The sequence below is a fragment of the Leptonychotes weddellii genome, chromosome 2, assembly GCF_054177405.1.
Source record: "Leptonychotes weddellii isolate Sample4059 chromosome 2, ASM5417740v2, whole genome shotgun sequence".
NCBI classification, from domain to species: domain Eukaryota; kingdom Metazoa; phylum Chordata; class Mammalia; order Carnivora; family Phocidae; genus Leptonychotes; species Leptonychotes weddellii.
The window spans coordinates 98,016,351-98,036,371 of record NC_138370.1 but is presented as its reverse complement, the minus strand read 5'-3'; the positions used below and the strand labels follow the sequence as shown (position 1 = coordinate 98,036,371).

Below are 20,021 nucleotides of genomic sequence, written 5' to 3'. Positions count from 1 at the left end.
TGAAAGATCTAGTCTTACGGAAAAATGGTAATAAAATTAAAGGAAGGCTACAGTTCTGCACCAGGTAAAAACTATACACACTAAAGGCTTTTCTCCTGAGTACGCTTGGTAGAGCATAAAAAAAATCTTTAAATATCCACAACCGTACAACACAAAGGAGGGCAACTGCCATGCAAGAAAAATAAAAGTACTTTCAATAAGTGCTTTGATAAATTTGAATATGCTTTAGACATTTGTGCTTTTCAAACGGTTTTATTTACTTATTTATTTAGAAGCAGGCTCCACGCCCAACGAGGGGCTTGAACTCACCACCCTGAGATCAAGAGTTGCGGCGTGCTTTACTGACTGGGCCAACCAGGTGCCCTGCTTTTCAAACTCTTTTAAAGTGAACATTTAATTCAACAAGAACAATGTTCTCAGGTCTTTTACCACAGTCAGCACAATTAATTCCTTCATCTGGGAAGGAAAGAAGGAACTCTGCTTAGATCAGAAACAAATTTTTAAAAATAAAGGAGGCATGGGAAAAATACAAATATTTTGATTAAGTAATGATGCTCTGCTACATGTACCATTTGCAAAGATACATGATGCTGGTTATTTGCATCAGAGAAAATCCAGTCACCCAAGAGTTCTTAAAATGTTAAAAGGTGTAAAAATATATTTTGGGGGAAGGATATTAATTTCATCCCCCTCAGCCAGCTAGATTTACAATTTACTGAGCACATAATGATTTTTTAAAAAGCTGAAATTCTCCCCAGAAATTGCCAATTTCATACCTATATAATAAAAAGTGAAGATTCACAACCAACTGCTAGCCCAACAGCTTGACTTCCAGCACAATAATGCTAGCTCCCTTGAATAAGCCACATCGAACACACAGAGGATGCACAACAAGTGTGTGTGTACATCAAGCACAGACACCATCCTTTCCAGAAGCAAAAGCATTACACAGAGCAGTGTGGCTGGCAGATCTCACAGAGCTTCGCTTGAACTAAAACATGTCCACACAGGGCCTGATTCACACACTAGGACACACACCCCGCATGGCCTCACAGCCAATAAGCACCATTCTTTCTCTTCTGACAGCCTTGGTCCAGGAAGGCTCTCAACTCCCTGGGCATTTTCAAACACTGTAGCATTAAACAGATACAACTTTCCTCAAAGAAAGCAAATTACAGAACTCAGACCAAACCAGTCTTTATCCTCCCCCTTACCCCACTCCCAGCATATTTTGAATCAAACAAGCTCTTCTTAGAATGTCTGCTTTCAGGGCATTTCACATCCCACAGTCAGGTGGCAGTGAATTCTTTTGGATGCACCGTTTCCTGGGTGTTGCTGAGCCCATCTCCCCAAGGGCTGTGGCTGGTGCTGGTGGGGTACAGCGTTTGGCTCCACCCAGGGCTCTCTGCGACACCTAGTGTGGGAGCCAGGCACACTGCACAGACAGACGCGTGGCTGAGTTATGCACCCTCCTAGCCAACCGAGAGGCAAGCAGAGGCGCACAAAATGCAAGCGCAAGAAGAGCAACTTGTCCTGGGGTGCCCAGTTTCCACCTCCACCTACCTGGACATGGAAGTGTCGACTGACAGTGAGGATGGATAGGGTTGCCTGAATCCTCCCGTGATGGGATATACAGGCTGACCTTGCCTGAGGTCACAGAAGAAAGGAACCCATCAATGACAAAACATGAGTTACCAACCAGCAATAAGGGTTTGATGAGGAGAGAAGAGGGGGTATTCAGAAAGAACTGCGTGGGGGTCATTACAGAGCACAGCATTTCTTCAGGTATCCAACTGCTTCACTTCTTACTCTCCACCCAGTCAAAGCACCATTTACCCTGAAGAAAATCTCCCACCCTCAACTTGAAAAGCAAACCAGGCCATGAATGACCTTTTACCCCTTCCTCTCTCCTGACCCCACTAACGCTTTGAACAAAATAGGCATATAACACATGTTTACTGAATATAACAGAACTGTGAGAATGGTGAAATAACTACTTTTAGAATCTTTAAGAAACTTCAGGGAAGGAAAGAAAGGGGGGAAAATTTATATAAAAATGAACAAATATTTTAAAAACACTGCACTCCCCCACCCCTTCATATACCCAAATAAAAGATCAATTCATTGGAATTACTCCCTCTCCACTCTGAGAATCCCATCTCTCTCTATTGTTCCCTACATCTCACATTTCTCATTTACACAATCTTTATTCCCAGCTGCCACTCAGCACAGGATTACTGCCAAGTAGTAAGTTCAGACAGAATAACTGATGTAGGTTTGGCAGTATGTGCACAATCAATTAAACTCAAACAGCTGACTGGGAGATTTAGTGCTAAAGAGAGAGAGAGCGAGCGAGCTGGAATTTCCAAGGCAGGATGACCCCTTCTTGCTGAAGAAAGATAACGTAAGGATGTCAAGGTAGGGACTGGGGCAGTGATAGGGGGCTTTGGAGACAGAAGGTCAGATAAAGAAAGGAGAGGGTTCCTCTGCTAAAGCTGAAGCAGTGTTTCCATGGAGTGAGCAGCGGGGAGGAAGGGATGGAGAAGGAATGGGAGTGGGATGGGGGTAAGCTCTGTGCTAACAATAACATGATAAAAATGGGCTGCACTACGTACGTAAAAGTCTTTCTTCCAAAAATATATTTCCTTTCCTTTACCTTTATAATTTAAAAAATTTTGAAAAGAGCAGTAAGAATTTTTTAGAAATAAACAACAAAATACAGTGTTTGGATTCTGAAGAAAGGAAGCCCAAACATCAGGTTTTCACTTGTCTGAACTCAAACTGGTGCTTACTTTATTAACAATCAAAAAATGCTTTTGTATTTTTGAATTTCTAGTTGCCATTTCCTTCACTTGCTCCTTTTATAAGCAAAGACTGATATTCAGTGTGTCTAAGTTTGTTTCAAAAATAAGTTGTTCATAAAAAACTAGACAAGAAGAACCACACTGAGCACTTTATATAGGCATAGCAAATGCCCAAAGCCACAAATTGAATCCATAAGACTTTAAGCTTCAAAGCAAATGCTACACAGTCATTTTCTACACATATTAGCAGAGGGATTCAATCCATTTCAAAGTCTGTATATTTTTTAATCTTTCAAATTGAAAAGAAATAAAGTTAGCACCTTGCTTGTTGATGTGAAATTTCTTCAACTCCACAAGTGTTATCATTCATAAAGCTGATTTCCATGAATAGAAAGAACATATGCTCAAATGCCTGACTGAAGGCTACAGGAAGGATCTTACCAGCCAAGAGGTGGGGTAATCTGTCCAACACCACCTGGAGACAGGGGATAAAAGGTAGGGATCTCAGGAGCTGGAGGATGTCTGGACATGCCTGTTCAAAAGAACAATGGAGAAGTAAGAGTTTTCAGATTCACAGGACACTGGACTATAAGAATAAAAGAAAAGCAATAAAATGCTTTATGCCATTAATACTTAAGGTCTAGCATGAAACAATGCTTATTGGATGCATTTAATTGCAGTCAGTCTGTTAGCCTTTCTCAAGATTTCAAAATCTGAAAAATAGGTCCTAAATAGGACATCTTGAGGAACTCTTAAAGGAGTAAACAGGCTGCTGGTAAAACAGTGACCACAGTAAGATTTTTAAATTATTTAGTTTGCCCTCATTATTCCACTTTGGTTAAGAAAATGGTAGACAATTGTCTTGTGTAGAATGGAAAATGACAGCCTTCATAAGTAGATGGCCTGCCATGGTGCTCAAGGATTAGGTAAATTGCCACTTTCATATTTTCATTGGCTCCCTTATGGACACATAGATTTGGGAAATGTGATACCTCAGAGGATCAAAGATTAATTAGGAATCATCTTCAGCCCCATAATGGTCACATTTGATATGATTCATCTGGTCTCTGCCACTTCAGCTCCAACTAAGCTCTTCATCAAGTTGAGTCCTCTGGGCTCCAAGGTCAAGCTGTTCTGGATTAGTTGTATTCCACAGAAAATGAGAATGCCACCAAATTGTTTCTTGAGCTCACACTCCCCGGGGGCACACTGCCCTATAACTGTAAAAACCACCTAAAGATTATACCTAATCCTAGTCCCAAATGACATCTCCTTGTTTAGGCAAAAAATTTTGAAAACAGCAGTAAGAATTTTTTAGAAATAAACAACAAACTGGCATATTTTTTTTTTAAAGATTTTATTTATTTATTTGAGAGAGAGAGAATGAGAGAGAGCACATGAGAGGGGGGAGGGTCAGAGGGAGAAGCAGACTGCCCGCCGAGCAGAGAGCCCGATGTGGGACTCGATCCCGGGACTCCAGGATCATGACCTGAGCCGAAGGCAGTCGCTTAACCAACTGAGCCACCCAGGCGCCCCAAACTGGCATATTTTACCTTGGGTACAGAAAAGGGACACATGCATAAAAATGCAAAATATAAAAACTTAGAATCCGTGCATTTGGGGGGAAAGTGATTCTGATTAGAAAAAAGCCACAAAAGTTTCTTTATATAGCTAATCTGGCCTAAAAAGGCCACTTCCATATATGAGCATGCATTTCCAGGTTTAACACCCAGAGTATGCATTCAATGGTTGTATACTGACCAATATGTGGAATTAGGTGAGCATATGAAAGATGTTCTTTATTCTGTTTTTTTACTGTTTAAAATGCCTATGGGTTTCATTTGGGTCTTATAAGATATTTAAGGTTTTGAACATATGGGAATGACTTAAGAAGTGTGGCCTTCAAAGTTGGTGTTAATTCAACTCTGAAGTTAGGACAAATTATTACTCAACTCTTATAGGAAGCAGGTAGGAAGAAGGTTTTTAATCCTCAATAGAGAGCTTACATGAGATTATCTCGTTTTGCTGTTTTTAAAAGATTGTCTCAAATCCCCCCCCCCTGACTTTTTGGCTAGAAGTGCCACTACTTTGGGGTCACAGCAGACCCCAAATTTCATACTCTGGGATTTTTTTTTCTTGGGTCTGGGGAGGTTTGGGCAGTAGGGGTGAATCTAGTGGAGCCTACAATGATGATTCTTGACATGTCAGAATCACTGGGCCAACTTGCTGCCTCCCCTACCTTTGAGATTCAGAAACCTCCCCAAACCTCAGGGTCTGCAGGGGGACTGCTCAGTTTAAAACAAACAAACAAACAAAAAAACCAGACTAACTCAGAAGAACTTTGGAAGTTTTGTGGAAATTTGAGCTTGAAAATCATGACTACAGGTCACAGACTATCAGAACTGTCTACTTTAATCCCTCTGTTTTGCAAATAGGGAAACCACAGTCTGCAATGATTAAGTGATTACTCAGGCATCCTGTTCGGGTACATAGAAAATACGTATTTTCCTGGAATTTCATCACTGGGATACAGACAGGTAACTTGCTTGCAATCACATATCTATGCAGACAAGCCTAAAATCTTGCTCTCCACTCTCGTCCATGTTCCATGTAAGCCTGGAAACCCTGCAGCAGTGATTCTGTGTAGGAGCAGGACTGATGCAACTGAACACAGTACAAACCAGATGGATTTGGGTTTACGGCTCAAAGGAGGAAAGAGGAAACTACATTTACTTAGCACCTGCTATATTCTAGTTCTATGCTGGTATTTAGTTTGACAGTTTCTATTAAATAAATTCCTACTCACATTTCAAATACACCGCTCTCATGTTTATAGCTCTGAGAAATCCTTCTTCCCTGTTTGAAACTACAATGTTTAATTTGTACTTTTAACATGGTACTTAAGGTGTTCTTCATTTTGTTTTATAGTTAGTTTGTGCAAATGATTTCCTGCATGAGCTTATATACTGCTTGGAAAAAAGAGACGTTGTTTTACCACTCTAGGTATCCAACTACAGTTGTCTCCAGAGGAGGTTCTCAATAAAGACTTCTGAATGACTGAACAAATGAACAAGCGAATTAAAAGTGTTTGAACAGACCCATTCTTCATTCTGGGTCAATATTGCCAAGCATTTTGCACGTATATACTTGCATGTATATACAAGAGTACATGATGTGGCTTAGGGTCATTACATGAGCAGAAAATGGATCTGTGTTTTTTATATAGCCTATTGTTACAGTAAGATCCCAGAAGTGTGTGCCTCTCCACCAACTGCTAGGCTAGTGAAGACACGTTTCATATCATTCATTTAACTAGTATTTATTGAATACTCACTATGTACTAGAGGCCAGACACAGCACAGCCTTAACAATTTTTAAGCTTTTATAAGTAACTTTGATAATTATGGATGAAATGATTCTGGAGTCAGACTTGTATGGATCTATCAATTCTGCCACTCACAAGCTACATATCTTTGAGGAAGCTACTTAATTGTTATTGTTCTTTAAAATCAGTATAAAAATGGAATAGGGATTGTTGTGAGGAATAAATGCATGAATACATGTAATACAGTAAAGTGCTATGTGAGTGTTTGTGGTTATTTATAAGGATACAGTGGGTAATACAAAGACATAAACAGGTATATAAACCTAGTATTTCCCCAAATCTCTTTTTAACATTTTTACCAGATAGAAGAAAATGACTGGCATTAGCTTCCTCTCCCTTTCCTGCACCCGCACACATACCTCACACCAACACACAGGGAGGAAGGTAAAAATGAATGTGCTGCCTATTGTAAAATTACCCTAGGTATTTTCCTACAAATGAGAATGAGTGCTGCTGACAAACGGTTTATATTTATTTGATAGTTCTATCTACCGTTAGAGTATGGACATGATACTGTCTTGTTTTTTTTTTTTAAATAAAACTAACCAGCCTCCTAGGAACTTTGAAATTAGTAACTCTGACCTCAGTACCACCACGTTCTAACTAGTTTAGCTACATAATATAACTAAAAAGGCCGGCAGTATGAGAGAAAGAGAGTAAAAGCAAGAGACCTAGTGAGCTTTTTATTTATTTTTTGGTGATGAATATGACCAAGTGGAATGATATAAACCCAAAATCATGTAAATTAGTTCTTTTCAAACCAAAGTTTACATATCCCCAGAGATAAATGGTGACAAGGTATGTAAAGTCTTTGTTTACAAAAAAGTAATTAAAAACACTAATTAACACAAATTAACAGTAATTAAGACAAACACAGTGTATGGAGTAGAATGCAACAATCACACAAATTTTTAGGCCAAAATAAGGACTTCAAAGACTATGCAGTTTTCTGATCATGCCCCCTTGTTCTTTCTCTAGTTCTAGAGAGTTTAAAAATTAAAAAAAAAATTTTTTTTTGAGAAGCAATGATATAAATTACAATTAGTAAGGCAAAACAAGGTAGGGCAGCAGAAGAGATGGAAACAAGAGAAAATATAAATGTAATTGGTAGCTAGTCAAAAACTTGTCTTTTTAAAAATAGAACCGTCCTAGAATTCTTGAAAGAAAAAACTACTGAACCATCATGTGTTAATGTTTAAAATAAGTTTGTTTCGGGCGCCTGGGTGGCTCAGTTGGTTAAGCGACTGCCTTCGGCTCAGGTCATGATCCTGGAGTCCCTGGATTGAGTCCCGCATCGGGCTCCCTGCTTGGCAGGGAGTCTGCTTCTCCCTCTCCCGCTCCCCCCTCTTGTGCTCTTTCTCTCTCTCACTCTCTCTCTCAAATAAATAAATAAAACATCTTTAAAAAAAAAAAATAATAAGTTTGTTTCAAAGTGCTTAAAACAGGGTCTAGGACATAGTAAGCACTATGCAATTATTAAATAAATAGTTTAAAAACAGGTAAAAAACCACTCAAATTCTTTTTGCTAATAGCTGGTTTGAGGCTTTTATATCTATCTTTAACTGTCATCTACAGCTTTAAAGGTTCCCAGATATGTATCTCTAGCTCAGATATTGCTCTGGGATGGTGACCCATAAATTATCTACCCCTTCTCTCCCTCCAGATACCTATAAGGCACTTGAAATCACCATGACCAAGGTCATGATCTTCCCTCTTAAACTCCATCTTCTTCCTAAAATACATTATCTTAGTTCCCTTTCTCACCATATGTCCTCCGATCTGTCTTGGATGTTTCTTACTCTTTGGAGGTCCTCGATAAAAGGGAAGTAGAGGAAGGATTGGAAATGAGGAATAAAACAGAGGCAAACCGGGACACATCTGCATGGGTGATTCTTAACTTCCCTAGGTAAAGGTACATAGTTTCACTCAAGCCAAAGTCCAACAGTGACTGAGTTCTCAAATAAGCTGTCTGTTTTAACAATGGATGGAAATGAAGGCATTACAGATTTAACCTACAAGAGCTCATAGTAGTGGAAAAAAACATCCAGCCTCTGAACTCCACTCTTTTTTTACACTTAAAAATTTTATTGTCCACTGTGGGTCAACGATTGGGCTGGACAAAAGGGTGAAATGCTGGTGGTGGCATTTTTACACCTTTACATTCTCTGCCTTCACATGGTTCTGTAGGATCTTTTATTTTGAACTTCTAAAGATCCTGTTGAGGTCCAAGTGTGTATGCACCTGGAAAGAAAAAAGGCCATCCTGCAAATTTATCCTCAAAGTGTGCTCTAAGCAGAATGAACCAGAAGGCTTAGAGAACCTGAGCTCTGAGTCCTACAACCAACCCACACTCATACCCATCAGGTTAGAGAAACCGGGCATTTTGATTTTTTAGACCTCTTATGCTGTATGTTCTTCTGTAAATGATAAAGCAGCAGAACTGAGTAATAATGAAGAGATGTAAAATAGGATTCATGTTACTTTGACTTTAAACAGAGATGGTTTTGTACTTTATTATTATATCTAAGTTGGTGCTGGCAAATAACAAAAAGAGGATAAAACGTAAGGACCAAAATGAAAAGAAATCACAAAAGACTTAAAAAGATAACATCTGAAGTAAAAATCTCCTATTTTGTCCCCTTTCTAACATTTTTCTAACACTACCATCAACACTTTGTACATGCAATAACTGAAGACTGTAGGGGGCACTGAGGACTGAATTTTTAGTATATCTGTACAACATACTGGTTTATACTGTGGATCCTAGATTTTTAAAGCTGTCACTTCGAAAATAACCCCTTTATTTTTTCTTCTTCTTTTTTTTAATCCTGAGAAATAAGAGAGGCAACAACAAATTCTTGTGGGCTTATAAAAAACTGCTATCAAGTTAATTCCTCATCTCCTACAAATACATTTCGATCCACACAGTGACACAGAGCAAAGACACCTGAAAAGGCATTGGACTGATGAGATGTGGCTCCTCACTTATTGAGAAAGGCCTAAGGAGGCAGGGTCTCTCACCTTGTTTGGAGTTGACATCTGATGGGAGGTGTGGGGGGTGTGATCCTGGAGAAAAGTGCTCGTCGCTGTACGTGATGAGGGGGGTGAGAGGATGAACCGCGTGCGATGGCTGCACCACGGGCACCTTATTTGACTGCAAAGTAACCACAAGGTCAATGGTTAATAGCAACACCCAGCTCCTGTCTCCTCTCCCAAAGAGAAAGTCACGCAGTAGCAGTGGCTGGACATCGGCATAACCCAAGAATCATCTCTGTCCTCATTACATCTTCAGAATTTTTCCATGTTAAGTACTCCTCAAGTACATGAATATCCCATCAAGAGACTATCAGTTATTTAATCAGTGTCCTTTGGAGATTTAGGTTGATTACAATTATTTCATAGGACATGAATTTCTGTATGTACATATTTATACTTCTTTTTGGATTATCTCCTCAGGTTATGTTCAACCAGGAGTTACTGGAGCAAAAGTTACAAATGTTTCATAAGCTGTTTTTATTCATTACATATGTCTGGCAATAAAAAGGCACTCAACTCTTCAATGAACAAATGAATGAATAAATATTACCAATAAACAACCCGATAAATATAAATTTGCTGTACTGATATCCCCTTAGTTTATAGAATTTGTAATTCTATAGTTGTACATCTTTAAGAACCATGTTACAGCACTTTTTTTTTCATGTCTTATAGCTTTGTCAATCAAACATGACCATCCATTATGCTTTAGCATTACTCAGTTCATCTTCAGGTTCTCTAGTTTCTAGAAGTCTTAAATGATAAAAGGGAATTTCTAATCTTGAGTTTAACTGCATAATATGAAATATAGCTTGTAAGAACACTTTAAATCGTTAACATTTTATGTATTTTGACATTTTATATGTCTTATATGAATTTAAAAAACAAATTTTATTATTGAATTTGGAAGTCTAAAATTACCTAACAATAATACTTTTTAAAGGGTCAGGTTATTTTTTGGACTTTATCAATTTGAAATCTGGGTCTCTTTATTTGGTTAAAGTTGAATTTTTTTCTCTCTTCTACCCCCCAAAAGTGGTTGCTAAGCAAATCAAGTAATGTAAACAAGACTCAGGCAGTTTAACCTGATTAGGGAGATTGTTTTTTATAAACTCTATACCCCCTCCCCCCAAAAAGAAAGTAATCTCAACACAATTATAAACATGCAAAATATATATCTGATTTTAAACTCATCTACGAATTACAGCAGTCCCAGGAAGATCTCTATTTACAAACACTACAGTAATAAGTAATTGTGAATTTAAGAGGAATAAAATACAATGAATTTTGAATATTCACTAATTAGCAGACATGTCTTCCCCATAATTAGTTTGAATTAGTGAGATTTTTACTGTGCTATAAACTAAAATGCTTGTGAAATCTGTTTCTCCAGAAGCAAATATCTTTATTAAAAAAGAAATTGAGGAAGTACTTGACATCTGCACAGTATAAACTGCTTAAAATGTAGGTCCATATCTGAATGGCTGAGGGCCCTGTAACATAACTGTTGTGTATGGTGATGTGGCACCTATGACATACATGCTAATTTAAATTTGATTTTTTTTTTCTTTACAAATTAGATATAAAAAGTATGTTGCTCCAATGGGTAGGACTACCCTCAGGAAAATTAGGAACAATTATCCTAGTAATACTTAATTCTCTTTACAGCTAGTAATATTAATTCTCTACACCCTATCATTACAACCTCTACCCAAAAAAACTTATTAAAGAAAAAAGGAAGGGGGAAAAAATCACCCATTTTTAGACATTGATATAGTTTCCATACTAGATTTTCCCTGTTTTATAATGATCAGCTCCTCTCTAATGGCAGAACTTGCACAGCTCATATAGCCCTGGGCATTTATTAAATAGAGCGCCATTATCAGAGCCCCATGCCTTTTCTCTACATACCTCAGCACAGACATCTATGCATATAAATGTGTAAAAGGTTAAAAAAATGTTTCAATGCTTTTCAAGTGTTTAATGATGCAGTTTGCCAAATATACAGAATGAGCTTCTTAAATACAAGGAATTTAGAATGCTAGAGGAGGTGGGGGTGGGTGCAGAGATAGGAGGATATTATTACAAACCCTTTTTAAAATGGAAACAAAAATCTCAACACCCAAATGCTAAAATGAATATATTTCAACTCCACTAAACTGCTTTGAGTTTCATTTCAAAAGTCTCATAAGAAGCATAATTGCCAAGCAATCTACAAAGGTATTTTCTTAGAGTGCTTATAAAGAGTAAGCATTGCAGAAACCTTCTAGAAATATATATATATATACATATATTTTTTTTTTTTGCATGCCTTTCTTATTTCCAGAGCACCACCTTAAGGAACCTGCATTAGCAGGCAGCATCTTCTTAACGTCTGACCTATCCCTCCAGTCATATAGCTCAGAATCTGGTGCCATGAATTTTTGCTAAATTATGCTATCCTTGCTCTCCTCTTAATTTTACGGTTTTCAACACAGATTTGCTTTCCTGTGGGAAGGAGATAAGAAGCTGAGGATTTTAATTTAAGCTCTGGCCTTGTCTTATATTTTGCAAGATGGATACTGAAAGCAGTACTAGTAGGTGTGTTAAAGCCAACAAGGATTATGTCCATTTTTGTGGCCAAATAATAAAAGCAATATGAAATCTCAATAATATGTGTGAGCACAATTCTGAGGTTTATATTTTGCCTCCTGCCGACCACCTCCACTATGTATATAAATGTAACCAACCCTATGCTACACACACATCACCACCACCGTCACGTGGCCAAGTGGCCACAGCCCTAAAATGTGGGCTTCCTCTGATATCAGGAGTTACTGTCCTTTGATATTATATGCACACAAAAGGCAAGAACCCAGGCACTGCTACTTTGTGTAATTTTTATGACAGACAATATAACCATTCTTAATTCTAGTCCTTTAATCTCCAAATAGCAGTGTGGTATATGTTGTGGTGGGGAGTAGGGGAGGAACAACCAATTGACCACCATGGACAAATGTATGGAATTATAGTATAATGCATGATTATACCTGTAGATAAGGGCATATGTGTATATTTATTAAACACCGAAAACGTGCCAAGCACTCTTCCCGCACTGAAGGTCAAACTAGACAAGGTCCCTATTCTCATGCAGCTTCCTTTCCAGGGGCCTGGAAGTGGGACAGGAGTATTGGAGACAAAGAATAAGTATGTAAAACACCAAAAACCAAACCAAAACAAAGAGATGGCGTCAAGTACTATGAAGAAAAGGAACTGGGTGACAGGAGAGACAGTGTATCTCTAACTATATGCCTTCATATCCCATTAAAGCTGTAAGAAACCAAAATTTCATTTCGTTTAAGATTCTTATTTTCTAAGACAGGAAGCTGAGAAACAGAGGTCACCAGGAAATGGACGATCAAGCCACGACCACTTTCAGCACTTCTAATAACACAGCCTTGCTCACGACGCAACTCCAGTGATACAGGGTCACTGTGAATAAAACAGGAATGAAAACCTCTGAGGTGGCTCAACACCGTGGAATCAAGTAGTTGAGAAATACCATCTTTTTGGCTCCTACTCTGTGTTGGCTACTGGACACCCAGTATCTCACTTAACAGAACCCAAGTCTCCTGACTCCTGTTCTCGTGCTTTTCCCCACTACACATCTCCCCGTAAGGGAGAGAGGAAGGGTAAAAATCACGTTGATTCTTTTTCCATTCATACATACAACCAAGTACATTCACAGGTACACTCATAGTAAAGTCTTAGCTTCCAGTGCAGGATCATGAAGTATTCCCAATGTATGTCCCCTGTTTCATTATCCCAGGGTAATAGCACCCACTATTATTCCACCTTTATGCAATACCTGGCAGCCTTAAGACATCCCAAATCCTCCACTGCTGCTCAGAGAGGTTCAGAAACTTACCTAAGCTCACATGGCAGTAAGTGGCTAAGCCAGGCCACAGACCCTGATCTTCCAACTACTTAATCTCAGGCAGGTGAGCAAAGGGAAAAGTAAGAAAGATGGAAGGAACAGGCACTCGAAAAGGGATAGAAAATATAAGGGGCGGGGGGGAGATGCTAGAAGACTCACCTACACTCAGCACCCACACACGGCTATTCAGTAGGAAGCCTGCAATCTTTTCCCAAGCTTGAAAAATCATCAGGCCATCCTACCCACATAGTGCAGAATTATCATAGCAACTAACACCAAGTGCTTAGTGTGTGCTAAGCATTTTATAGTGCCTTTGAGGCAGGTACTATTATTATTCTCCTTTTACAGATGAGGAAACTGAGGCATGGAGAAGTCAAGTAACTTTCCCAAAGGCACAGAGCTAGTAAGTGGCAAAGCTAGGTTCAAATACAGAAAGTCTAGTTCTGAAGACCAGATTCGTTACCAGCACACCATGCAGCCTCCCTGAAGAGCCAAGTTCATAAAATCTTGGACACTGAGTTGACCATGTAGGCCATACCTGACAGTATGCGACATCGATGAAATGACTGTGTGGTCTCTGTCCCAGGCACAGGAATCTCATCAGACAAAGAGGCACCTCAGTAGAAGTGGTTAGAGCTGCAGAGACTCAACTGGCGCCTTTCTCTCCAGGACGGGAAAACATTCCAAGGAAGCTAGCTTGGCTGCCATCCAGGCTGGTCCCTGCAGGTAAGGACCTCTTTGGCATCACAGCCAATAAAACCCACACCTCCTGTGGACACGAAGTGGGTGCCACTTAGGGATCCTGAGAGCCACCCCCGAAGAACCATTCCCAGAAATGACCCACTCACCACTGGCAGTAACTCAAGCTGTCATGAGTGTTGTCAGCCTCTGAGGATGTGGTTCTGGGCAGGGCTAGAAAGTGGTTCAGCGCCCTCCCGGCTAAGGCCGTGGGCCTGCTGGTAAGTGCAGTAATTGGGGGAGAAACCTGCTGGTCTAGTAGCGAGTCCCCATCCTGCACATCTCCAGATTTCAACTAAACCCGCAGTGCAGGATCTGGCTGGGCATAAAGGCCCTGAGTTCCCTTTCAACTGGCTGTGCATTTTATCAATAATCCTCCCAGTAATAACCAAATCCAGGAAATATTAACACTCCACCAACTTACTGAGATGAGGAATTTCATCTAGCCTCAATTTTTATGGTGCCATTTTACTTTTTATCCAACTCTTAGGAAATTTGGTACTCATGAAATAGAAGCCGTGTAATTTTATATTGTGTCTTCCCCTCCTCTTCTGAGAATCTGAGCTTCTCAAGCCTTCCCACAAAGAGGAGCAGATTTAATTTACTCTGAAAAGATATGATTCTTGTACCAACTAGACCTCAAAAGTAACATTTTGTACTGGAAATCTCCTAAGATCCACCAAGGCTAAATACCTGATTTTGGTCTGATGTGGCCTTCAAATCTAAGACCGCTACTGGCTATGATGTAGCAGCTTTTTAAGATAACAATTAGAGCCTAGGGTCTGAAGACTTCCTGAGCAGGAACTGATCGATTCTAAGGTTTGCAGGACAAATATTCTGAGTCTAAGTCTGGAGGCAAAGGGATGGTCTCCATTGGACACCCAGAATGTCTTCCTAAGAGCGGAAGGAACGTGTCATTGGGAAAGGAATTAATATGGATTAGACACCCAGTAAGTGCTAGTCATTATGGCCATGCCTTTATATTCTCTGGCACTCATCCACATACGTGGGCAGTATCACTTCTACATTTATGGATGAGAAGGCGGAGTTCTTTCGGACAGAGAGCTAAGTAATAATTAGCTGAGAGAGGACTTGTGCTGGCATGAGCTTGACACCCAAGTCCCTGCTCTTCCTGTCCCACACTGCTCGCTCCTCAGCTCCTCTCCCCACCTCTGCTCCAAACTGCTCTGCCAGGTGGGGGTGGCCTACCATGGGTTCCACTGCCATCAAGCATCTGGACAGGAACCACTGTCCACCTGGAGAACCCTGATGTCACCAGCAGGTCTGTACCCACTGTTTTTTAGTTCTCTTTACAGTGATGATTTCCACACATTACATCACGCCATCCTGAAATCACCCCTAAGTTACGTGTTATAATTTGTTTTATCGAGAAGAAAACCGAGCTTCTGAGAGGGTAAGTAATCTGTACAAGATCACAGAGGATGTGAAGTAGCAGAGAAAGGACTGGAACCCAAGGTGGTGACTCTCGAGTCCACAGCTTATATCCCAAGGACCCAAAAGCAGACAGTCCTGCTATCCTCTGGTTTCCAAGTGGAAGGGATGAGTACTCATATAGTTTAATATCCAAGTACATGGGCAGTGGAGGCACAGAGTTCAGATCCCAAACAATTCATATCCACTTAGTTGCTATGCTTAGGTAATTCACTTAATTCTACAGAATCTCAGTTTCCTCATATGTAAAATGGGTGGAAATAATACCTCACACAATTAAGGTGAGGATTAACTGAACAATGCAAATAAAACATCAGATCCTGGAATATTATATATGTTCAATAAATACTTGTGGAATGGATAAAGGAAAGAAGAAAGGAAAAAAAGGCCCAATAAATGAATTACTCTGGCTCCCAAAAGTTCAAACTGCTCATCTCTACAACACAGTAAACTTTAGAGTTTAGACCTTGCTGTGGCAGACATGTACACACAGGTTTTCTCTGTGCTTGCTTTGTTTCCCCTTCTAGAGTATGATTTAATAGGCAATACAATCTCAGTTCATTCATTTGAAAAATCTCTTACAGCAGCAGTTCTCAAACTTTTTGCTTTCAGGGCACTTAACACTTTTTTTTTTTAAATAATATTTTATTTATTTATTTGAAAGAGAGACAGCAAGAGCGAGAGACGGAACACAAGCAGGGGGAGTGGGAGAGGGAGAAGCAGGCTCCCAGCTGAGCAGGGAGCCCGATGTGGGGTTCGATCCCAGGACCGTGGGATCATGACCCGAGCTGAAGGCAGACACTTAACGACTGAGCCACCCAGGCGCCCTGAGGATCCCACTGAGTTGTTGTTTGTGTGGGTTTAACAATACTTATCACGTTAGAAATTAAAATGAGAAATTTAAAAATATTTATGAATTCATTTAAAAACAACAAACCTATGTTTGTTGCATGTTAACATAAAAAGCATTCTTATGAAAAGAGACCATTTTCTAAACAAAAAAATAAGGGTGGCATTGTTTTACATTTTTTTGCAAATCTCTTTAGCATCTGGTTTAACAGAAGACAACTGGATTCTCTTATCTGCTTTTGCATTCAAATACCATTTTGTTATGTTATTTTGGTTGAAGTACATGAAGAAAATCCAACCTCACACAGATGTGTTGTTGAAAGGGGAGGATTATTTTAGTAATTTTTTTTCAGATTATTGTGGAACTTCTTTGATACTATACCAAAACTTGACAAGTGGTAATTTCCTAAAGGCTAGTTGCAATGTTAGGGCTCCTGGCTGGCTTAGTTGGTGGAAAGCTGACTCTTGATCTTGGGGTTATAAGTTTGAGCCCCACGTTGGATGTAGAGATTACTAAAAAATAAAATCTTAAAAGAGGCTAGTTGCAATGTAGAGTCAAAAACCGTATCAGTATACTTTTCCTACTCCTACATTAAAATCCACTGATCTATCTTGAATTTTGAATTTAACCATGCATGATTTTGTAACATCATGCATTGGTTACTTGGAAAATACTGGTTTAACTGAGTTGACATATTTCGTTACATAATATAAAAATCACATTCATTACTATCATCACTGATCTCATTAGAAAAGCTTTAAGGATTTGGGAAGCTCTCTGGCCCATCCATAGTAGTGGATACAAGTTTTCTAAAATTCCAATTCTTGCTCAAAAGCTCAAATTCCATCACTGGCAACAGTCAATTATTTTCACTAAAGAGAGACTCACCTTGCTCATCTGCCTGCCAAATACCAAAGTCGGAAGAACCATAGTTTGTCAGGTATGTGGTCAAGGGTCAAGATTTAATAAAATTAGTAATTTTTACTGCTTCATCAGGATATTCTAAGGTGACACTGTCATTTTTTTTCCCCATGGGAGGGTGTTGTGGTACAGAATCCAATGATTACAAGTACTAGTTGTACCCACCATTGCTTCTGCACCTTCATTGCAAATGTCAACACAGTGGAAAAGACAAATAATGTGTTAGTGTCATCGTGAGAAGAGTTTTGACCTTATGTGTCAAACTATCTCAGGGAGTCCCAAGGGCCTACAGACTACACTTTGAGAACTGCCGCTTATAGTAAAGAATACTACAGAAATAGTCGTTGATTATAGACAATGGAGGCTAATAAACTGAAGAGTATTATTTCAATTAAGTTGAATTCAGAGAGAAATTGATTTATGGGTTATAAATATGGAATGTTTTTGTGATATACCAAGCTCCTATTTGCTAGTACTCTAAATGTACCAAATCAAGAGAAATTTGAAAAGCAAACAAAAATAATGTATGCCACATCCTTTTAAATTATATTTAGAAAATTTTAAACTCCTTTGACTCCCTTAATTGTGTCAGTGTAAAACCCCAGACTTGTGCTCTTTCATCAATTTTGAATTATTTTCTTCAAAGGGATTCTAGATATACAGTAGCTGGGAATATGGATTTGTACCCTTTGGTGCTAAGAAGCCTTCAAGTCCCTCCAGTTACACTCACTGTCTGCACTGTACTTACAGCCCCTAGGACCTGACTCTTCATGTATTTGTCACACTGTACTGCTACTGTTACTGTTTGTGCATCTGTTTTCTCTCACTAGAGGTCATACTTTGGTAACCTATCCCCAGCGTCTAGTGCAGGTCCCAGCAAAGCAGAGACAGTCAATACCTATTTCCTATAACTGATTGTCTGAATGAGGCATTTCAACACTAAGAAGTCAACTCCTTTCAAGAAAGAATTCATACCCTTACATTTTAAACAGGGACTGATCCTTGCATTTTCTATTGCTGCATAAAAAATTATCACAAAGTTATCAGCAGCATGACATATCACAATTTATTATCTCATAGTTTCCATGGGGCAGGGTTCCAGCATGGTGTGACTGGGTTCTCTGCTCAGGCTATCACAGTTCAGGCTGGGCTGAACTCCTGTCTGCAGATTTGCAAGCTCACTTTTGTATTTAGTAGACTTCAGTTCCTTGTGGTTGTCCCCATTTCCTTGCAAGTTGTCAGGTGGGGACCACTCACCTTCCCTGACAAGTACCCCCTCCATCTTCAAGCCAGTAATGATGCATCAAAAAAAAATTTTTTTTTCAAGATTTTATTTATTTATCTATTTGACAGAGAGAGAGAGAGAGCGCGCACACAAGCAGGGGGAGCGGGAGAGGGAGACGCAGGCTTCCCGCGGAGCAGGGAGCCCCATGCGGGGCTCGATCCCAGGACCCTAGGATCAGGATCTTAGCTGAAGGCAGTAGCTTAACCGACTGAGCCACCCAGGTGCCCCAAATGCTTTTATTTTGAATCTGACTTCCTCTTCTATGCAGTGGAGAAATCTTTCTGCTTTTTAAGGGCTCACGTGACCATGTCAGGCCTACCTCATCATCTTTCTTTGCTCAAGTGACCAGTGGAAGTGAGAGAGGCTGGAGGGGCAGCTAGGATAAGCTCAGGGTGCTGCCAAAGCTGTATGATCCATTAAGACAAAGATAACCCATTTAACCTCATTTTTCCTCTTGTTTACAAAACATTATCACCAATTAATTTTCAGCAGATAAAAATGAAGTGCCTTTACAAACATTATCTGGTGTTATAGTTATTTTGATGACACTGTAAAGTTCTGAGGTTCAGTTAGTTTTGTGTCTTCCTTTCTTTCCCTCCCTCCCTCCCTCCCTTTTTTAATCCAGGAGCCACAATGTCAAGAGTATGTTACTCACACATATCAGAATTGACAGGTGTTGCAGTTCAGCAGGGAAGGGACAAGAGTTAGGTTTAGCACATCCTCCCTTTTCTTCCTCCTAATAGCAGGGACATGAGGGAGAACTATGTGCAAGGGAAGTTCTACATTAACTACAGGGTCACGGCTTAAGAAATGGAAAAGGTCAATCACTAAACAGAGTTGAGGGTGTAAATAAATTTATTTCGAAGAAATTTTAAAAAGAGATTTGGTTTTCTCTCCAACATCAACAGGTCAGATTTTGGCCAATCATTTACCTTTTAAGTAAACTTTTAGAAAAATCCTTTTTATATTTAAATGCAACTCTTCTATAAGGTTATATAGCTTTATTGTAACTTAATTATCTCACCCTTAGGGTGACTAAAGAGTCATATAATTGTCTTACCATTTATTAATCATTAATAATGCACTAAATGCTGTATGAAACAAACATGGCAGAAGTGAAATAATCAAGGAAAGATCATTAAAAAGAGAGAAAGTATAGGTTGCAACAGCTAAAACCTGGATGCTTGAGTGAGACAAGAGAAGGGACATTCACTGAGTATTCACTATATTCTAGAAACTATGAGTGATGCTTTTACATTTGTGCTCAAATTTATTTCCTCATTTTCAAATGAGGACACACACCAAGGCTCAGACAGGCTAAGTTTTGCCCCAGGTCACACAGGCTAGCCTGTGATGTTTGAATGTGGATCAAATACAGAGTTGTTTTATCCCAAAGAGCTGAACTTTTCACTGTGAATGGCTAAAAAGAATGGCAACAAAAGGGAATAATTAATTCTGGGGGCCAAAAGAGGACCTACAATTTTCAGTAACCGGAGCCTCTACATAGAGGGACTGGGGTTGAGGCTGGAAGCTGTGAGACGATCAGAGTAAAAGGGAAAATGACTTCTAATTACATAAAGTTGCCACACCCTATTATTTGATTGGTATCATACCTTTACAACATCCCTAATCCC

General features: G+C 39.4%; 1 protein-coding gene across 6 annotated transcripts in view; it reads right to left on the bottom strand.

The window, feature by feature from the left end:
- LEF1 (lymphoid enhancer binding factor 1) overlaps positions 1 to 20,021 on the bottom strand; it is a 120,516-nt gene that overhangs the window by 26,934 nt on the left and 73,561 nt on the right. For 4 of the 6 annotated variants that reach the window (XM_031025575.2, XM_006727182.3, XM_006727185.3 and 1 more), the window contains exons 4-6: positions 9,211 to 9,343; positions 3,246 to 3,336; positions 1,564 to 1,647 (exon numbers count right to left, since the gene is read on the bottom strand). In XM_031025575.2, coding sequence (XP_030881435.1) covers positions 1,564 to 1,647; positions 3,246 to 3,336; positions 9,211 to 9,343 — 308 coding nt within the window. The remainder of the gene's footprint in view (positions 1 to 1,563; positions 1,648 to 3,245; positions 3,337 to 9,210; positions 9,344 to 20,021) is intronic. The other 2 variants (XM_006727183.3, XM_006727184.3) reach the window with 1 other exon arrangement.